The sequence below is a fragment of the Perognathus longimembris genome, chromosome 13 (assembly GCF_023159225.1).
Source record: "Perognathus longimembris pacificus isolate PPM17 chromosome 13, ASM2315922v1, whole genome shotgun sequence".
In the NCBI taxonomy this organism is placed as follows: Eukaryota; Metazoa; Chordata; class Mammalia; order Rodentia; family Heteromyidae; genus Perognathus; species Perognathus longimembris.
Window position 1 is genome coordinate 697,501 of NC_063173.1, and position 17,132 is coordinate 714,632.

Genomic DNA, 17,132 nt, shown 5'->3' on the forward strand with positions numbered 1-17,132 from the left:
TGCCACTGCCCCCAGCCATTACGGAGATGGAGTTCGAAAAATCATTTACCTACGTTGGCCTAGATTACAGGCTTGGGCCACCAGGCCCAGCTTTTCTTCTTCACTGTTTCTGTGTCTGAGTGTGTGTGCGCGGGGTGCGGGGGGGCGGGGGGTGGACAGGGAGCTTGAAATGAGGGCCTGGGTTCTATCACTGAGCTTTTTTTTTGCTTAAGGATAGCACTCTACCACTTGAGCCACAGCTCCACTTCCAGCTTTGGGGGGGGGGGCAGGGCAGTTAATTGGAAATAAGAGTCTAATGGCCTTTCCTGCCAAGGCTGGCCTTGAACCACAACCCTCCAATCTCGGCTGCCGGGCTCGGGTCGCCTCCCCTGGCACAGGGGTGTCAGGCTTTACTCTAATATCTGCGCTCCCTTTCTCACCCTCTCCCCTGGTCAAATGCCAGGCTCGGGTCGCCTCCCCTGGCACGGGGGTGTCAGGCTTTACTCTAATATCTGCGCTCCCTTTCTCACCCTCTCCCCTGGTCACCCGACCCGCAGGCAAGGCCAGGGTGGAGCAGGGGGTTAGGAAAGACCTCAGGTGCACGTAGCCGAAACGAGATCCCTTGTCCTCCCTCCTTACCCACGAAGGAAGCCAGGCGCACGGAGTCTCGGAGACCGCTTCAAAGAGCAAGATCTGATTTAATAAGGGAGGGGCTAACAGTTAATATAGTAATGGTGACGAGAAAAGGGGTGATAGACCAGGAGCTGGCGATAGGCTGGCGAGCTTGTCTTAAGACCCCCTCATGAGCTAACGTCACTTGCATAGCACCACCCCATGGGCAAAGCCCGCGAAAGTGGGGAGCACATGGGCTGGCGAGAAAGTTGGGGGGCTGGTCGCAAAGCCAGTTCTTCTGGTTCCGGACCCAGAGAATTGTGGCCTGCTTCCGCATTGCCCCAGGGCTGAAGGAAGGGCAGTGTCTCTCAGGATAGCTCTCCTTACCCTTCCCCCTTCAAGGCCAAAGCTGAACCCCAACACTCAGCCTCCTGAATAACTAGAAGTACAGGCGTGAGCCACTGGTGCCCAGCCTCTCCACTGTTTCCATGAGTCTCCATAAGTAGTTAATTTGGGGAACTACAGTTTTAGTCTGGTAAGAGTGTGCCTTTGTTGTAGTAAAATGAGTTCCTAGTGTGGTACCAAGGTCAATGTCACTATGAAGATTACGATGACTGTATATGAACACTGTAGAATGTACATAAAGCTGTCCATTTATTTTTGGTGCTGGAATCGGGGTTTGAACTCAGGGCCTGGGTGCTGTCCCCATACTGTTTTGCTCAAGGTTAGCATGCTAGCCACACCCACGCTTCTGTCTGTTTGTTCCTTAACTGGACTTAAGAATCTTGAGGAAATTTCTGCCCAAGATAGCACTGAAACTCAGTCCTGGGATCTCAGCTTCCTGAGTAGCTAGGATTACAGGCGTGAACCACCGGTGCCCAGCATTGAACATAAAGTTTTTATCACAGTGTCTGGTACATTATAAATTCCTAATAAATATAGCTATTGATATATGAAATGGTTATTTATATAAACAACAATCTTTTGATTCTAAGATTCTGGTTTAGAATATATCTTATTTTTAGACTGGATCTCACTATGTAGCCCAGGCTGGTCTCAATCTCATGATCCTTTTGCCTCAGACTCTCACGTGCTGGAATTATAGGCATGCACTACTATGCCCAGCTAGAGCCGTCTTGGTAAGTGAACACATAGAGCAGGAAAGAACAAAATGTGAATAGGTTGTGAGACTGGGAAAATACCCTGCTGGTCAGGAGCTGCTGGAAAATGACCCAGAGACCCAAGCAGAGTGAGGCAGGGCAAGCAGGGTGCACAGGGAAGAGGTCATGGCAGCTCCCCCGGGAACTCTGGATTTCCCAGGGTTGTGAGGATGGAATCAGAAGCTGCAGAAGGGAATGAAATAACACAACATGTACAACTGCCCAAGGAAAACTTGTGTGTTCTTAAGTAGATATTAAGAATCCAATTTCTATGGCATTTGTGTTCCTGTGGACATAGGAAAATTAGAAGAATAGCAAACTGCTTTTATCCAAAAGTGTTGACATCTGATAATGCTGGAAATTATTAGGAGAGTTCTATCCCTTTCTGATAATGAGATTGGCCATGATGCTACTTTTGGCTGCTGGCAAGCATGGTGTGCATGGTGCTGGAGAACCGGTGCGGGGAAGGTGGTATTTCATCTTCGCTTCCTGTCTCTGGGTCCTCAAGAAGAGCCAGCTCTTTCTCCCTGCCTGGCCGTGAGACTGCCCTCTCCCTCCTACCCCTGCGGGCCCTGGGCAGGTCTGTGCTGTAGCCGCCCTTCCCCTCATCTCTCCAACGCTCTAGGACTCAGAGCTGTGGCAGCCATTGCTGTTGGGCTGAAGGTCCCAGCACTCAAGGCCTGTAGAACTCTAACACCAGAAGGTCCCGCCTCTTAGCCTCCGTGTGTGTGAGAGAGAGCATGCACACGCGTGTGTGCCTATACTGAAGCTTAAACACAGGGCCTCACACTCTCCCTTAGCTTTTGTTGCTCAAAGCTGCAGTCTAAAACTTGGGCGACATCTTCAATTCCAACTTTTTGCTAGTTAATGGGCAATAAGAATCTCATGGACTTTTCTGGCCATGCTGGCTTTTGAACTGTGATCCTCAGATCTCAGCCTTCCTGATTAGCTAGGATGGAATGCCAGAGTGAGCCACCAGTGGCCAGCACTTCTGAGCCTCTTACTGCTCCCTGCTGTTTGCTGTTGGAGCCCACTGCTACAGGAAGCTGAGGACTACAATGGTGGCCAAGGGCTGGACACTGGTGGATAAAGCCAAGAGAAATAAGCCTGCAACCCGAGTCACCTAGAGCCATCAGTCTCTGGCTTCTAAAGCCCCTAAGACTCGGGTGGTAAACCTCTGGGTCTCCCGGCATGAAGGGGACATCTCCTTGCCTAGCCACTATTCCAATCTTAGTAGAGCAAAAGGCTCCCCGCCAGTGACTGCAACATATGGGGAAGAGATGCTGTCACGGCCTCATTTCTCTGGTTCCAGAAACACTCTTGAATTGCCTGTGATCTGCCTTCTCCATCCTTCTGTAGCCGATCCGGGCCAGGCTGGGTTCCAGGATTCCACTGAGCAGGGAACAGCTGGGGATTTCCCAGTGGTTGGGGCAAAGGGGGAATCAAGATTGATTCCCTGCCCCAAGCTAGGGGTTTAAAAGAAGGGCCTCCTTCTAGGCAGGTGCTTTACCACTTAACCCATAACCTCAGCTCACAAGGCTTTTTGGGTGTGGGTGTGTGTGTGCCGGTCCTGGGGCTTGAACTCACAGCCTGCGTGCTTTCCTTCCCTCATCATTTTCTTTTTTTTATTTTTTGCCAGTCCTGGGGCTTGAGTGCACTGCCCCTGGCTAGCACTCTGGAGCCACGGCGCCGCCGCCCTTTCTTCTGCCCTTTCCTGTGTATGCGGTGCTGAGGAATCGAACCCGGGGCCTCGTGCCTGCTAGGCCGCACTCCCAGCCCCAAGGCTTCCTTTTGAACACTGGATGGATGTCCACCTTTGGGCTCGCTCATTCCGTCTGCGCGCGGGACCAGCTCCCACCCGCCTGCCCGGCGGACCCCGCCAGCCCTGCGCCCCCCCCCCCGCGCCCGGGGGACCGGGGCGGCCCTGAGGTGCCCCCTCCTGCTGGAGGGACACTGACGGCTCTGCAGAGCAGCCGTGGGGCCTGGCATCCGGGGGAGACTCCACACCGCGTACCTGCGAGCCCTCGCAGCAGTTTACGTTTCCTGTGTTCCCGTCCCCAGGCGCGTGCACGTGTACTTGCTTATCTGGTGCCCGGCCCGGGGCGGGGGCTGGGGCTGGGCCCCGTCCCCGCGCCTTCTCGTGCAAGGGCGGCGCTCTACCGCTGGGCCACGGCGCGGCCCGGCTCTCGGGTGGCTGCCTGGCTGGAGACGGGGCCGCTGGGACGGTCCGGCCCGGGCTCCAGCCCCGGGTCCTCAGCCCCCAGCGCCCCGAGCAGCCCCCCGCGCCCGGCTCCGGCGCCGTCCGGACGGAAAACTACCACTCCCATGAGCCCCGGCGGGCGCCGGCGTCGCACGATGGTGTCGTCACGCCGCGCCCCTTATACCCGCTTCCGGCCGCCCGCCGCTCCTTTCCCTTCGGCAGCGCGCGGCGGCAAGATGGCGGTGCAGATTTCCAAGAAGAGGAAGGTGAGCCGCGGGGCCGCTTCCCGGCGCCCGCCGCGCCTCGCGGGGGCCCCGGCGGGCCCGCGGGCCCGGGCCCTGCCCTCAGCGGCGGCCGCGGCCGCGTGGCGCCCCCGGGCGGGCGCGGATGGCGGTGGATGGAGAGCGAGGCCCGCGTCGGCGCGCCCGACGGGGCGGGCGGGCCGGGCGAGGTGGGCCTGTCCGGGCCCGGGGAGAGGAGCCCCGCTCGCCCGGCCCGTTCCGGAGGAGCGGCGTGGGCCCTGAGCCCGAGGCGTGCGGCCCCGGGCCCCGGCCGAGCGGAGACGGGAGCCTGAGCCCTGGGCGTGGACGGCCCGTCCCCGCGCGTAGCGCCGCGGCGAAGCCCACAGCGCTGCTCTGGGCCAGGCCGCAGCGCCTCGGTCCGCCCGTGGTTTGCTGCGGGTTGAGTGGCCTGGGATCTCGGGACGGTCCAGCCTGCGGCCGGCCTGCCATGCCACCCGTCGCGGTGCCCGCCTCTCGAGGCTGCTTGTTGTTGTGCACGTGTAAAGAAGTTACCCAGCCCTTCGATGAAGAGGTGATGACGAGTCTGACTGGGGAGTCAGCTTTGGCCAGACAGCCCCACGCTGTGCTGCGTTCTGTGGTGCAGCGTAAAGGGCTCTGGTGGAAGACGCTTCCTAAAGATGACTTAGAGGCATTTGTCTGAGAAGGGTTGCCGCGTTCCTGTGGGAATAAGGGTGTTGGTCTGTTATTTTTTTTTTGTCCTGGGGCTTGAACTCGGGGCCTGGACACTGCCCCTGAGCTTTTGCTCGAGGCTAGCACTCTACCACTTGAGCCACAACGCCAGTTATGGCCAGGGTCTTCGTACATGCTAGGCAAGCACTCTACCACTGAGCCAGGTTCCCAGGGTGTTGCGTTCTGGTGAAGGGTGCATTTATTTACCTGTTCAGAGGAAAGTAAGCTTGCATCTGTTTTTCTGCTTAGTTTGTTGCTGATGGCATCTTCAAAGCTGAACTGAATGAATTTCTTACTCGTGAGCTGGCTGAAGATGGCTACTCTGGAGTTGAGGTTCGAGTTACACCCACTAGGACGGAAATCATTATCTTAGCTACCAGGTAAAAAAGGGGACAGACAACCAGTCGTTTTTTTAAAAGCTGCATTGTAAAGTTTTTAGCTTTTTTCTTCAGAATTATGTGTTTAGCGCCAGATGAATGAGGTGTTGTGATTTACGAATTTGCTCCCCCCACCCACCCCCAGGACCCAGAATGTTCTTGGGGAGAAGGGCCGGCGTATCCGGGAATTGACTGCAGTAGTTCAGAAGAGGTTTGGCTTTCCTGAGGGAAGTGTAGAGGTAAGTAGTCAGATTATCATGGACTTGGAAATGGCTCTTATTTTTATTATCCTGGGGTTCGAACTCAGCCTTGCAGTTGCTAGGCAAGTGCTTTACTCTACCGCCCTTTTATTTGCTTTAGTCATCAGATAGTGTCTCAGCCCTCCCTCCCCTCCCTTCAGTCTTTTACCTGCATCTCTGGTATAGCGGGGATTACAGGGCAAGAACACCGGCCTGATTGTTGAGATGGGGTCCTGCTAAATTTATTCCTGCTGCCCTTGGACCACAATCTTCCCGGTTTAAAGCTAGACAAAACTACATAGCAAGACCTTGTCTCAAAAAAAAAAAAATCAAGGGCTGGGGATATGGCCTAGTGGCAAGAGTGCTTGCCTCATATACATGAGGCCCTGGGTTCGAGTCCTCAGCACCACATATACAGAAAATGGCCAGAAGCGGCGCTGTGGCTCAAGTGGCAGAGTGCTAGCCTTGAGCAAAAAAGAAGCCAGGGACAGTGCTCAAGCCCTGAGTTCACAGCCTAGGACTGGCCAAAAAAAAAAAAAAATCAAGAGTGTGCTTACTTTTACGGGAGTGGGACATCTGGTAGGTTTCTCTTTTCCCTTGGGTTTACAAATGCTCCATTGATTGGCTGCCCTGTGGTCTCCCTGGTGTGGCGGGAGGTGATGGCTTAGTGTGGGAACAGAAAAAGTGCTGGAGGAACCGTGATATGTAGAGATCTTGTGTGGTGACAGTGCTGGATTTTGTGATGGAAAACTAGTGGAGGTGACAGGATGTGCCTTGTTTCTTTAAAGCTCTATGCAGAAAAAGTGGCCACCAGAGGACTGTGTGCCATTGCACAGGCTGAGTCTCTACGGTACAAACTCCTGGGCGGGCTTGCTGTGCGGAGGTGAGTGTCCTGAGGTGACTTGGCCGTGCCCTTTTGTGCGTGCCATCTGCCATTTTTGTCAGCAAATGAATTGTTGAATTACAAAACGATCTAGTTTCTGCCAGTAATGTCAGTAAGATAGTACCTATCCACACACCACCCCCCCCCCCACTAAACTGGTAGGCTAATGACACTATTACTAGTGACCAGCTATAAAAGGTGATCAGTGCTGCAATGAGGAGATTGCTTTGGGAGTGGAATTGGAACAGTACTGTGCAGAAGATCCTTTGTTTTTTTTCTTTTCTAAATCTCTGGTCAGGCTCTAGGAAGGACCTTTTAGCACATAGGCAATAAGGGGTAATCCAGCCTGGCACTTGTGGGATGCCACAAATCTGAAATAAGCCAGAAGTCATTCAGAGCCATTATTGTGTTCACTCCAGTCTAATGTGAGAGAATCTAAGACCTACCTACTTAAACTTCTTAAGTGGTGAATAGGAATTATCTGGGCCAATTTATCTTAGAAAACTAAAAGATGAGTTAGGTTAGTGCACAATTTTGGGGGAGGCAGGGGCCTTGTGCTGTCCTTGATCTTCAGCTCAAGTCTAGCGCTCTACCACTTATACAGCACCAGTGTAAAAGCTTATTGGAGGTGTTAATGAGGTCTTTTTTTCTGTCCTATACAGCAAAGTAAATTCTAAAGGGAGCACTAAGTGCCTGGCGCCTGTGGGGTTTTAAGTGCTTCTCAACTTTGTTTTGTTTTTTTGCTAGTCCTGGGGCTTGAACCAGGGCCTGAGCACTGTCCCTGGCTCTTTTTTACTCTGCCACTTGAGCCACAGCACCCCTTCTGGCTTTTTCTATATATGTGGTGCTGAGGCAGAGTACGAGGTGAGAACTCTACCACCAGGCCATATTCCCAGCCCCCACTTCTCAACTTTGAACATGAGAACCATTTGGGGAGCACTTTTAAAGTACCGCTGCCTGAGTTTTGCTTGCCCAGGTGCTGGAGAAGGCCTAGTCATCTGATTTTGTTATTCTAGCTTTCTGATTCAGGACTGGCAAGTACCTGTTGGGAGGGAGGTTGACATTCATTTCCTGGGGGAAGCAGCCTAGGATTGGGTAGGGGCTCGAGGCAAGAGAATTGCTGTTTTCTGGCCAGGCTGGCTTTCCATGCAAGGAGCTGTTAAAGCTGAAGATGCGTAGGTGGGGAGGACAGGTAGGTCCTCTTTGTAATAGCGGGTGGCTCTCTTCTCCTCCCAAGGGCCTGCTATGGGGTGCTGCGGTTCATCATGGAGAGCGGGGCCAAGGGCTGCGAGGTGGTCGTCTCTGGGAAGCTCCGCGGACAGAGGGCGAAGTCCATGAAGTTCGTGGACGGCCTGATGATCCACAGCGGGGACCCTGTCAACTACTATGTGGACACGGCCGTGCGCCATGTGCTGCTCCGGCAGGGTGAGCGGCCACGGGCCTCAGGCCTCGGCGGGCGCCGTTCCCGGGCGCCTTGGTGTCTGGGAAAATACACCCTGGAGGTAGCTGGGCACGGGTGTACTCCTTGGGTGTGTGGCTTCGCCGTGAAAGTGCACTGTTGAGACACATTCATAGTTGGTTTGTCATTACCGCCTGTCCCCTTCCGTGATGATACGATGACGAGTCAGAAAGGCCACTTCCTGCTTCTGGTCCCTGTCAGTGCCATGTTCTGTGGTGCTGGTTCTGGGTTCCTTTTGCAAAAGGGTCCTGTTCATTGGTTGATTTAGAGGCATTTGTCTGAGAAGGGATACCTGGTCCAGCGATGCTGTTGGGTGGTGCCAGGAAACCCAGCCAGGCCCTAATTTTTTTATGTCCTCTAGGTGTGCTGGGCATCAAAGTGAAGATCATGCTGCCCTGGGACCCCAGCGGCAAGATTGGCCCTAAGAAGCCCCTGCCTGACCACGTGAGCATTGTGGAGCCCAAAGACGAGATCCTGCCAACCACCCCCATCTCGGAGCAGAAGGGTGGGAAGCCAGAGCCCCCCGCCATGCCACAGCCCGTCCCCACAGCGTAGCAGGTGGGTCTGCCTGCTCCTCCATTCTCGTTTCTCACACTGGCAATACACGCTTGGAAATCAAGTTGGTCCCTTTGCTTTATGTGGGAGAACACAAGTAGGAATCGGGCCCATCTTTCAGCCCCTGCACCTGTTGGGATGGATACTTGCCTTTGGTTTCTTAAGGTCCTGGTGAAGGGGTTGGTGTTGCGGGCCTGCAATCCCAGCACTTGGAAGACAGGTGTAGTGGGATTGTGGATTCAAGGCCAGATGGGGCTCTGTGTATAGCAAAGTTGTCTCAAAAAAAATTCCACTACCATGCTTGAGGTTCTTCCTTATTGCCTTGCTTGCTGAAGATTTTTAAGGCACTCTTCCTACTATTAGCTATTCCATCCTTTCAGGGCTCTCTTAAATAGTAACAGCAAGCCCCTTCTGTGCGTAGCCACATGAGAATTTTGTCTCCCAGCACTACCCATACCTGGTAGATGAAGAACTCTGAAGCTCAGGTTGTTTCTCTTACTGTTGTGTTTGTTTGTTTCAGGGTCTCCTTGGCAGCTGTATCTGGAACCTGGATGTTGCTCTAGAGACATCTAATAAAATCTTGTATAAAGACATAAGGCCTTACTAGACTGTCTGTCCAGTAGTTGGTGATATTGGTCTGTAGAGCCTTGCTTATCCTCTTGGCTTAAACCATGTTTGGAATTGGTAAAGGCCAGAAGTAGAGGGCCCAAGCAGAGCTGACCAGAGATGCACTGAGACATCAGAGGCTGATGGCTAGTTGTCTGGCTCGGGATCACAGTTTTGAAGAGGATGTGGTTTGTGTGCTGGGGATTGAACCCAGCTGTTTGCACGTGTTACGTGTGTGCCATACCATTGAGTTATAGCTCCAGCACAGAGGAAAATGTATTTTAATATTTTTCTCCTTGAATATAATAAGGAAGTCTTTTGTATTTGGTCATATTGTGCTAAGTATTTCTGTAGTTGTTTACTCTTCAGCATATACAAAATATAAAGATATTTTCTGTGCCATTGAGCTGAAAGTTCAGAAATAAATCCAACTAAGCAATATAATGCTTTCATTAGAATATATATTTCTAAGTTCTGTGGTCTTAGCCATATTACACTCTGGAATACTAAAGTTGCCTATAAGTAATCTGTGGTGTTTTTGCTATTTTGTAACAAACTGGATGCTTTTACTATTCAGGTAGTAATAGTGAAAGACAAGTTGGCTTGAAAATGCTACATGACTGATACTGAAGCATGGCTCATGGAAAGACTTCCCCTTAATGACAGCTCTTGTAGGTTTGGGGTATGACCTGGCTAGTGATATTTCAAAAAAGACAACCTAGTCACACAGATCCTTCATAAACTTCACTACACATTGTGCTTATTAAAATATCCTGAGTGAATCGTGCCAGGAGCACACTGACAAAAGTATTTGTGCCTTCCCACCAACCTACCTTAGAAAGCAGCCCACATCATCAGAAGTAGTCTTACCTGGTTAAAGCTGCAGAATGGGGGCTGAGAATACAGCCTAGTTAGTGGTACAGTGCTCTCTTCTATATGAAGCCCTGGGTTCGATTCCTCGGCACCACATATATAGAAAAGGATAAGGACTGACTACTAGTATGGCTAATATTGTAGGGACCCACTTAAAGGCTTGAGGGTGAGTTAGCACCTATGGCTAGGAACTGAAGATAAACGGAAAACCAGTGGTGAAACCTCATGAGTGAGCTGTCAAGCTTAGATTCTGTCCCTGTTAACACTTGGTGTGTTTTAAGTTCAGGGCTTTAACTGTGCTAGGCTGACACTACCATTAAGCGTCATCTCCAGCCCAAGTGTTTACTTGGAACTTGTGATACGTAGGTCATTAAAGACTAAGTGCTGTAACTTCTTAAAACGTTCACATTTACTGGGTACTGGAAATGGCACTGTGGTTGTAGCATAGCCGGTTGGATGTATTTGTATCAAATGGTCTTCCTCTGGTAAGTTTAGTTGGATGAAAGTGTTGAACTCCACCAGGAGGTGCTCCAGCAAAAGGGATTGCTGTGTCGGAGCAATTTGAAGAGGAGGAACTGTAAAAACCACCGCTGCCCGTGTATTCTACAGTGCCTCTCCAGTGGGTAATGCAGCCCAAACCATGCTGTGAGGTCCTAAAGCTCCCTCCCCCCATCCCCCCAAGGTCGGCTCAACAGATGGCATGAGGCAAGGCAGCATCGAGTGAGACCCAAGAACCAGGAAAAGCGCAACCCTATGGGTGAGGACTGTTCAGGGCCCCGGGGGAACCTGATTGGATCTGGCCTGGCAAATTGTCTCCTGTGGTGACAGTGTCATGGTCTCTAGTTTGCAAGCCTGTCTACTCGTTCTCGTTGGCTGGTTAATTCCCAGAGACAGGAGAATGCCAGCCACCAGCGCTGCATGGCAGCTTTGTAGACCTGCTAGACAGCAGGGCACTGTGAAACCATCTGCTCCCTCCCTTTCTGCTCCACACTCTACTGGGAGTTGGGTATTATCTCATTTAATCCAGGTGGGGAATTGTATGAGTCAAACGTTGAGGTGGATCTCAGTGGTAGAGCATTGCCTGGAGCAACATGAAACTAGCAGCATGGCCCATAGGAGGAGGGAATGGTCAGATTCCACCCAAAGCCCTCACTTTCTACAAGTGACGCAATGAAGCCCAGGACCTGACGTTCAAGTAAAGTTGCCTCTTGCTAGCAGTTCTGGCCTACCAGGTGCGTGCCTGAGCCGGAAGGGCATGCTGGGGTCCTCCCGCTCTCCTGTGGGTCCTCCACGGACCCCACTCACAACCCTTTGCTGAGCTGGAGGAGCTGGATCCTTCAAGAAGCACAGCTTCCCCTGGCCTGCCTGGTTTTTTGTTTTTGTCCTTCTGTCATTGGGCTTGGGACTTGGCCTGGGTGCTGTCCCTGAGCTCTTCAGCTCAAGGCTACTTAGTGCTCTACCATTTTGAGCTATAGCACCACTTCCAGTTTTCTGGTGGTTAGTTGGAGATAGGAGCCACGGACTTAACTGCCCTGCCTGGCTTTGAGATGTTCAGATCTCAGCCTCATGCGTAGCTAAGGTTACAGTCATGGGATGCTATTACCTACCCAGCGGTGGTTTTGTTTTCAAACAAAAGTATGTTCTCTCATTCCTTGAAGACCAGTATAAAAGTGCTGTCAAGGGCTGGGATTATGGCCTAGTGGTAAAGTGTTCACCTTGTATACATGAGGCCCTGGGTTCAATTCCTCAGCACCACATATATAGAAAAAGCTGGAGGTGGCGCTGTGGCTCAAGTGGTAGAGTGCTAGCCTTGAGCAAAAAGAAGACAGGGACAGTGCTCAGACCCTGAGTTCAAGCCCCAGGACTGGCAAAAACAACAAAACAAAAACTGTCAAAATGCCAGGTCAGGAGACCTGCTTTAAACCCCTCAAGCACTTGTCTATGGACACAGAGCCAGCCGACAGTACCACAAGAAGTCCAAACCCCAAAAGGGATTTTTTTTTTTTCTTTTTTAGGCCAGTGGCTTCTGTGATGCTGCCCCACAGATTCAGTTTCTGTTCTTGAGGGTCTGGGAAGGAGGTCTTGGACAAGAGAATGACAAGGGGCCCCTTCTTGGAGGGTAGCCTGTAAGGTGTAGTGGACTGGGGACCAAGCCAGGGAGGCCATACCTACCATGGTCTCCGTTGAAGGTATCGATGATCGTACAGGGCTGTTTCCCTGTGGCTCGTGCTTTTGTGGCTGTCACTCATCACACTTAAGCCCTGTCTCCCCTCCGGTTGACTCCCTGGAGGCAAAAACTGTGTGGGCAAGACTTCCATGTGAAATGATGGTGTGTCCTGCGTTCACCCTGTGCCCAGTGCGGGCACATTTGTCAGATTCACAGAACCCGTGAGGCAGTGTGGAGAGCGGGCCTTAGAGATGGCCAGATTGGGGTGCAGGTGCTGGCTCTGTTAGTGCTGGCCATCCGGGCAGGAATGGTGGAGCCATTGGTACAGGGGAGAGCGGGGCGTGCGGGTCACGGCCTGGCACATGAGGTAGCCAGTCCTAAGCAAGGGCTTGCCCTGGGCATGCTCCTTTTTCCTGGGTTTTGTCGTCATGACCTTGTGGGATGGGGTCAGGCAGGCTCAGTGGGGCTGGCACTCCTCCCCTCCCCCCATCATCAGCTGGGTCCAGATGGTCCCAGGCTCCCTAATCTGGCCTTTTGTGAGCCGAGCTCCGCTGGGCCGGCTCCGGCTGGAGAGACCCGGCAGTGGAAGCCCTGGGGCTTCGGGAGCAGAGGACGCTCCAAGAGGCAATCAGTGCTAACGGGGGCCTGCAGGCGGTCCGGTGGTGCCTCCGGCCTCTGAGCTGCCTCTGTCCAGCAGCTCTGTCACTGTCACCGGAGCCCCAGGCCCGGGCCTTTGTTGAGTGATTAAGTCACTTGGGATGGGTACCCCGTTCTGAGGTAGAACCTCTCTCTCCTAAGCGAGCTCCCTCGCACCCGGCGGCAGGAGGCTGCCGTGCGGCCAGGCAGAGCCCATCCCAGGTACTGGGTCTGCCGGGGCCCGGGCTTGGGTTCCTTGCCTCCACAACTGAAAAATAAATTCCTGCTGCTTGTCTGTCTGGATGGTCTTTTTGTTTTGTTTTGTTTTGCCAGTCCTGGGGATTGAACTCAGGGCCTGAGCACTGTCCCTGGCTTACTTTTTGCTCAAGGCTAGCACTCTGCCACTTGAGCCACAGCGCCACTTCTGGCCTTTTTCTATATATGTGGTGCTGGGGAATCGAACCCAGGGCTTCATGTATAGGAGGCGAGCACTCTTGCCACTAGGCCACATTCCCAGCCCTGTTTATCTGTTTTAATGTGGTCTTAGGTAGTACGTGGCCCAGATGGAGTAAGATGGGAGTAGGTGCTGAGGATAGCGTCTCAGGCAGCGTGGGCCTGAGCAGGAGCACAGACCCAACCTTTGGACCAAGTTTTACTTATAAGAAAAGGGGACAATAAGTTAGAGCGCTGTTTACACGGAGGTGCCATGCCCGCCATCTGCCTCTCCACCTCCGGCTCAGGCTGTTCCCTCTGTCACCTGTCCCGGCTCTGCACGATGGTGGCACACCCATGGGGGCTGGTGCTGCCCCGTGGGGGGGGTGGGGGCTGGACCGCCACCGGCCCACTGCTGGGGTCAAAGGTGAAGACCGTCGGTGCTTTCCCCTCGATCATCACGGAAAGACAGTTCTCTATGGCGCCCAGTTCCTAGCCGGCCAGACCAGGGAACGGTGCAGACCGAGCGGGCCACGTGGATGGGTGGCAGGGTAGGGAGGCCTCGGCTGAGGCTCTGTCTCTTGGCCCTAATTGACCGAATGACCGAGAAAAGTCATGAAGCCGAGCCGGGCCTTGGAGTCCCTCACCTGCAGTGTGTGAGGAGCAACTACCTCCGCAGGCTTCTCTTCGGTTAAAGGGTGATGGAGAGCGTTGTTTGCAGTGCCTTGTCCGGAACACGATAAGCGCGCTATCGGTGACGACCACACTCCTGTCTGAGGATGCAGGTTCGGTAGGTTCGCTGGAGCTCCCTCACGCAAGGCTGCGTGCCTAGAGTGCGCGCATGCGCGGGCGTGGGGGGGGGGCGCCGTGCGCGCGCACGCTCCTCCAGGCCGGGCGCGCTGCGAGCTTCGGCCTCCGACGGTAGCGGGGGCCCCGGCCTGTGCCGCTGAGCTGACCCGGCCCGCGCGGCTCCCAGACCACGCGGCTGCGGGAGCCGCTGGGCCGCGGCGGCCTCGCCCCAGTGCCTCTCCCTCAGGCCGCCCCACAGAGGGGCTCGGGCGCCGATGGGGCGGCTGGGGGGTGCGGCCTGAAGGGTCATGGAGGGTCATGGAGGGCGCCTTCCCCGGGCGGCCAACCCCCGCGCCCGGGCCCAGGACGGCAGCCTGCGTGGGCACCCACCGCCCCGCGAGGCCACGGGCTCGCGTCTCCACCCGCAGCGACGCTGCCGCGGTCCCGGGGTGCGGGTGGGAGCCCCGATCCTCGCGGCACGGCTGCTGAGGTGGCCTCCCAGAGACAGGCGCGGCCGCTGCCCCCCAAGTCCTCCTGCTACCCTCCCAGAGGCCCCCCGAGTCCTCCTGCTACCCTCCCAGAGGCCCCCCGAGTCCTCCTGCTACCCTCCCAGAGCCCCCCGCTGCCCCCCAAGTCCTCCTGCTACCCTCCCAGAGGCCCCCCGCTGCCCCCCGAGTCCTCCTGCTACCCTCCCAGAAGCCCCCTGCTGCCCCCCAAGTCCTCCTGCTACCCTCCCAGAGGCCCCCCGCTGCCCCCCGAGTCCTCCTGCTACCCTCCCAGAGACAGGCGCGGCCACTGCCCCCCAAGTCCTCCTACTACCCTCCCAGAGCCCCCCGTTGCCCCCCAAGTCCTCCTGCTACCCTCCCAGAGCCCCCCGTTGCCCAAGTCCTCCTACCCTCCCAGAGCCCCCCGTTGCCCCCCAAGTCCTCCTGCTACCCTCCTAGAGCCCCCTGTTGCCCCCCAAGTCCTCCTGCTACCCTCCCAGAGGCCCCCCGTTGCCCCCCAAGTCCTCCTGCTACCCTCCCAGAGTCCCCCGTTGCCCCCCAAGTCCTCCTGCTACCCTCCCAGAGCCCCCCCTCCCCCGCCAGGAAGTCAGATCCAGAGGCGAGCATTAAGGCGGTGCTGGGCACAAGGCAACACTGAGCCACCTGCACAGCCAGGGCCGAGGGAAGGGTGACCCGGTGACCCACAGTGACCCACAGCTCTCCACGGGACGCCTTCTAGTCCCTTCCCTCCTTGAGGTGTTAGGAGGGTTACACCTGCTTGCAGATCTGCTGAAGACACCTGGGCTTTTGTTAGAGCAAAGGTCAAACCCAGGGGCTGGGGATATGGCCTAGTGGTAGAGTGCTCGCCTTGTATGCACAAAGCCCTGGGTTCGATTCCCCAGCACCACATATACAGAAACGGCCAGAAGTGGCGCTGTGGCTCAAGTGGCGGAGTGCTAGCCTTGAGCAAAGAGAAGCCAGGGACAGTGCTCAGGCCCTGAGTTCAAGGCCCACGACTGGCCAAAAAAAGAAAAGTGTGAAACAAAGCTCAAACCCAGAGCTTGACGTCCAGGTTCCCAGGGCCCCTCTCCATCTCTGCCGGAGACAGAGGCGGCCCTTACATGGCGACGCTTGAGGGTCCAGCAAGCGGGCGATGTGCAGACACCTCAGCCGCACCTGGGACCCAGCAGGGAACAGAGCGGTGCCGCCTGGCGACCAGCAAGCCGCGGGAGGCTCCAGGGGATGGCGGGAAGGGTCGGGGGCCGGGAGGGCGGGCCCGGGAACACTCCGGGGGTCCACGCCCCACCCAGTGCCCCCCTCCCCACCCTGCCTCCTCCAGAGCCCGGTGCCTCCACCCCACCCCCAGGCTGAACCTCGTCCGTCCCACTCCCGGCACAGCAAGTCGCGCTGACTGCGCGCTCAGTACCTGCGTGTGGCCGAATGCGTGTTTTAAGTACTCACTGGGAGCCTTTTCTGTGCCAGGCAGTGAGCAAGACAACGCGTTGCCGCTTCCCAGAGCTCACCGCTTGGCCGGGGGCCCTTCTGGGGAAGTGTAGAGAATTGGAGGAGCTTCTAGAAGGGACGGTAAACCCAGCTGAGAGAGAACCGAGGAAGGGGGGAAGACCTCCGAACTGAGAAGCATGGGGAGAGTGAGCCGGCTGAAGGCCAGGGAGCCGCGGGGAGGACGCGCCCAGCTGCGGGGGGGGGGGGGGGGTGGAAAGCAGCAGCTGTGAGGATCAGTGAGGTTCTGAGCCTCTGGGTGGCACCTGGGCTCCAACAGGATCATGCTCCCTACAGAGTTGTAGCTGAGGAACTGATTCACTGAGTAGCGCTAGGTACTTAGTACTCAATGACGGTTTCCTTGCCTTGTGTAGATTCATGCAAAAAGGGGCACGCCACGCGCGACGGCTGCTTTTGTGGGCATCCTTTGAACGGATGCTCCCAACCCTGGGCAGTGGCTTCAGTCATACAGGCACCCTTCCCCTTCCTAGAGCTTGTCATGGGGCTGGGGATGTGGCCTGGTGGTAGAGCGCTCGCCTCGTATACAGAAAGCCCTGGGTTCGATTCCTCAGCACCACATATATAGAAAAAGCCGGAGGTGGCGCTGTGGCTCAAGTGGCAGAGTGCTAGCCTTGAGCAAAAGGAAGCCAGGGACAGTGCTCAGGCCCTGAGTTCAAGACCCAGGACTGGCAAAACAAACAAGAAAAGCTTGGCATGAGGAGGAAACAAGCCCATAGGGGGAAGCTGGTCTCTGAGTGGACCGTGAGGATTGGGGGGGGGACGGTGTCTGTGAACGTTCTCCACACGCTGGCGTGTTCCGGGCTGGGTCTCGGCCCCTGTGAGCTATAGCTACTAGCGGCACACTTCCAGGGACAAAGAGCTCCCTCCTTTCTGGGGCAGCTGCCCCTGTCCCTTGCCTCTCTCCAGTCTCCTGATCTGAGGTGCCGTCTAGGGCCGGCCTGGCTTCTTAGGGCTTACGTCTGGATCATCTGGGGCTGGAGCGATTGCCGGGCCGTCCGGGGCGTGGTGGAGCCCCCTCCTGTCCCAGCGGCTCTGAGTTCCATTCACTGCCTGTGCCCGGGGACTGTGCTCCGGGAGCACCTGCCGGGCGTCCCGTGGGGAGGGAAGCCGGGTGAGCCCCCAGTCCTGAGAGGGACCCCGCCGTGGCGGGCAGCCGTCCGGAAGGAGGCACTTCCCCTGCCTCTCAGA

The 17,132-nt window shown here is 55.6% G+C and overlaps 2 protein-coding genes and 2 non-coding genes across 4 annotated transcripts in view; 3 read left to right on the forward strand and 1 right to left on the reverse strand.

The window, feature by feature from the left end:
• Positions 1-4,156: 4,156 nt before the first annotated feature.
• Positions 4,157-9,028, forward strand: Rps3 (ribosomal protein S3). The gene is made up of 7 exons (XM_048361077.1): positions 4,157-4,217; positions 5,172-5,302; positions 5,445-5,538; positions 6,327-6,421; positions 7,659-7,846; positions 8,242-8,438; positions 8,956-9,028. Exons 1-6 carry the CDS (start codon positions 4,188-4,190, stop codon positions 8,433-8,435), a joined length of 732 nt encoding a protein of 243 aa, XP_048217034.1. The 5' UTR covers positions 4,157-4,187; the 3' UTR covers positions 8,436-8,438; positions 8,956-9,028.
• Positions 4,752-4,898, forward strand: LOC125362770. Its single transcript, XR_007213084.1, has one exon. It is a non-coding gene; the product is annotated as a small nucleolar RNA SNORD15 (small nucleolar RNA).
• LOC125362769 lies at positions 8,022-8,167 on the forward strand. The gene has a single exon (XR_007213083.1). It is a non-coding gene; the product is annotated as a small nucleolar RNA SNORD15 (small nucleolar RNA).
• A 141-nt stretch (positions 9,029-9,169) lies between the features above and the next one.
• Gdpd5 (glycerophosphodiester phosphodiesterase domain containing 5) overlaps positions 9,170-17,132 on the reverse strand; it is an 80,870-nt gene continuing 72,907 nt past the window's right edge. The window contains exon 18 of the transcript XR_007213051.1: positions 9,170-9,181. The gene's annotated coding sequence lies outside the window, so the exon portion shown is untranslated. The remainder of the gene's footprint in view (positions 9,182-17,132) is intronic.

What these genes read in the sequence shown, in the direction of transcription:
- Rps3 (XM_048361077.1), top strand. Translation starts at nt 4,188, where the DNA reads ATGGCGGTGCAGATTTCCAAGAAGAGGAAG. An exon ending in AGATTTCCAAGAAGAGGAAG is followed by an intron (nt 4,218 to 5,171) that starts GTGAGCCGCGGG and finishes TTTTCTGCTTAG; the next exon opens with TTTGTTGCTGATGGCATCTT. An exon ending in ATCATTATCTTAGCTACCAG is followed by an intron (nt 5,303 to 5,444) that starts GTAAAAAAGGGG and finishes ACCCACCCCCAG; the next exon opens with GACCCAGAATGTTCTTGGGG.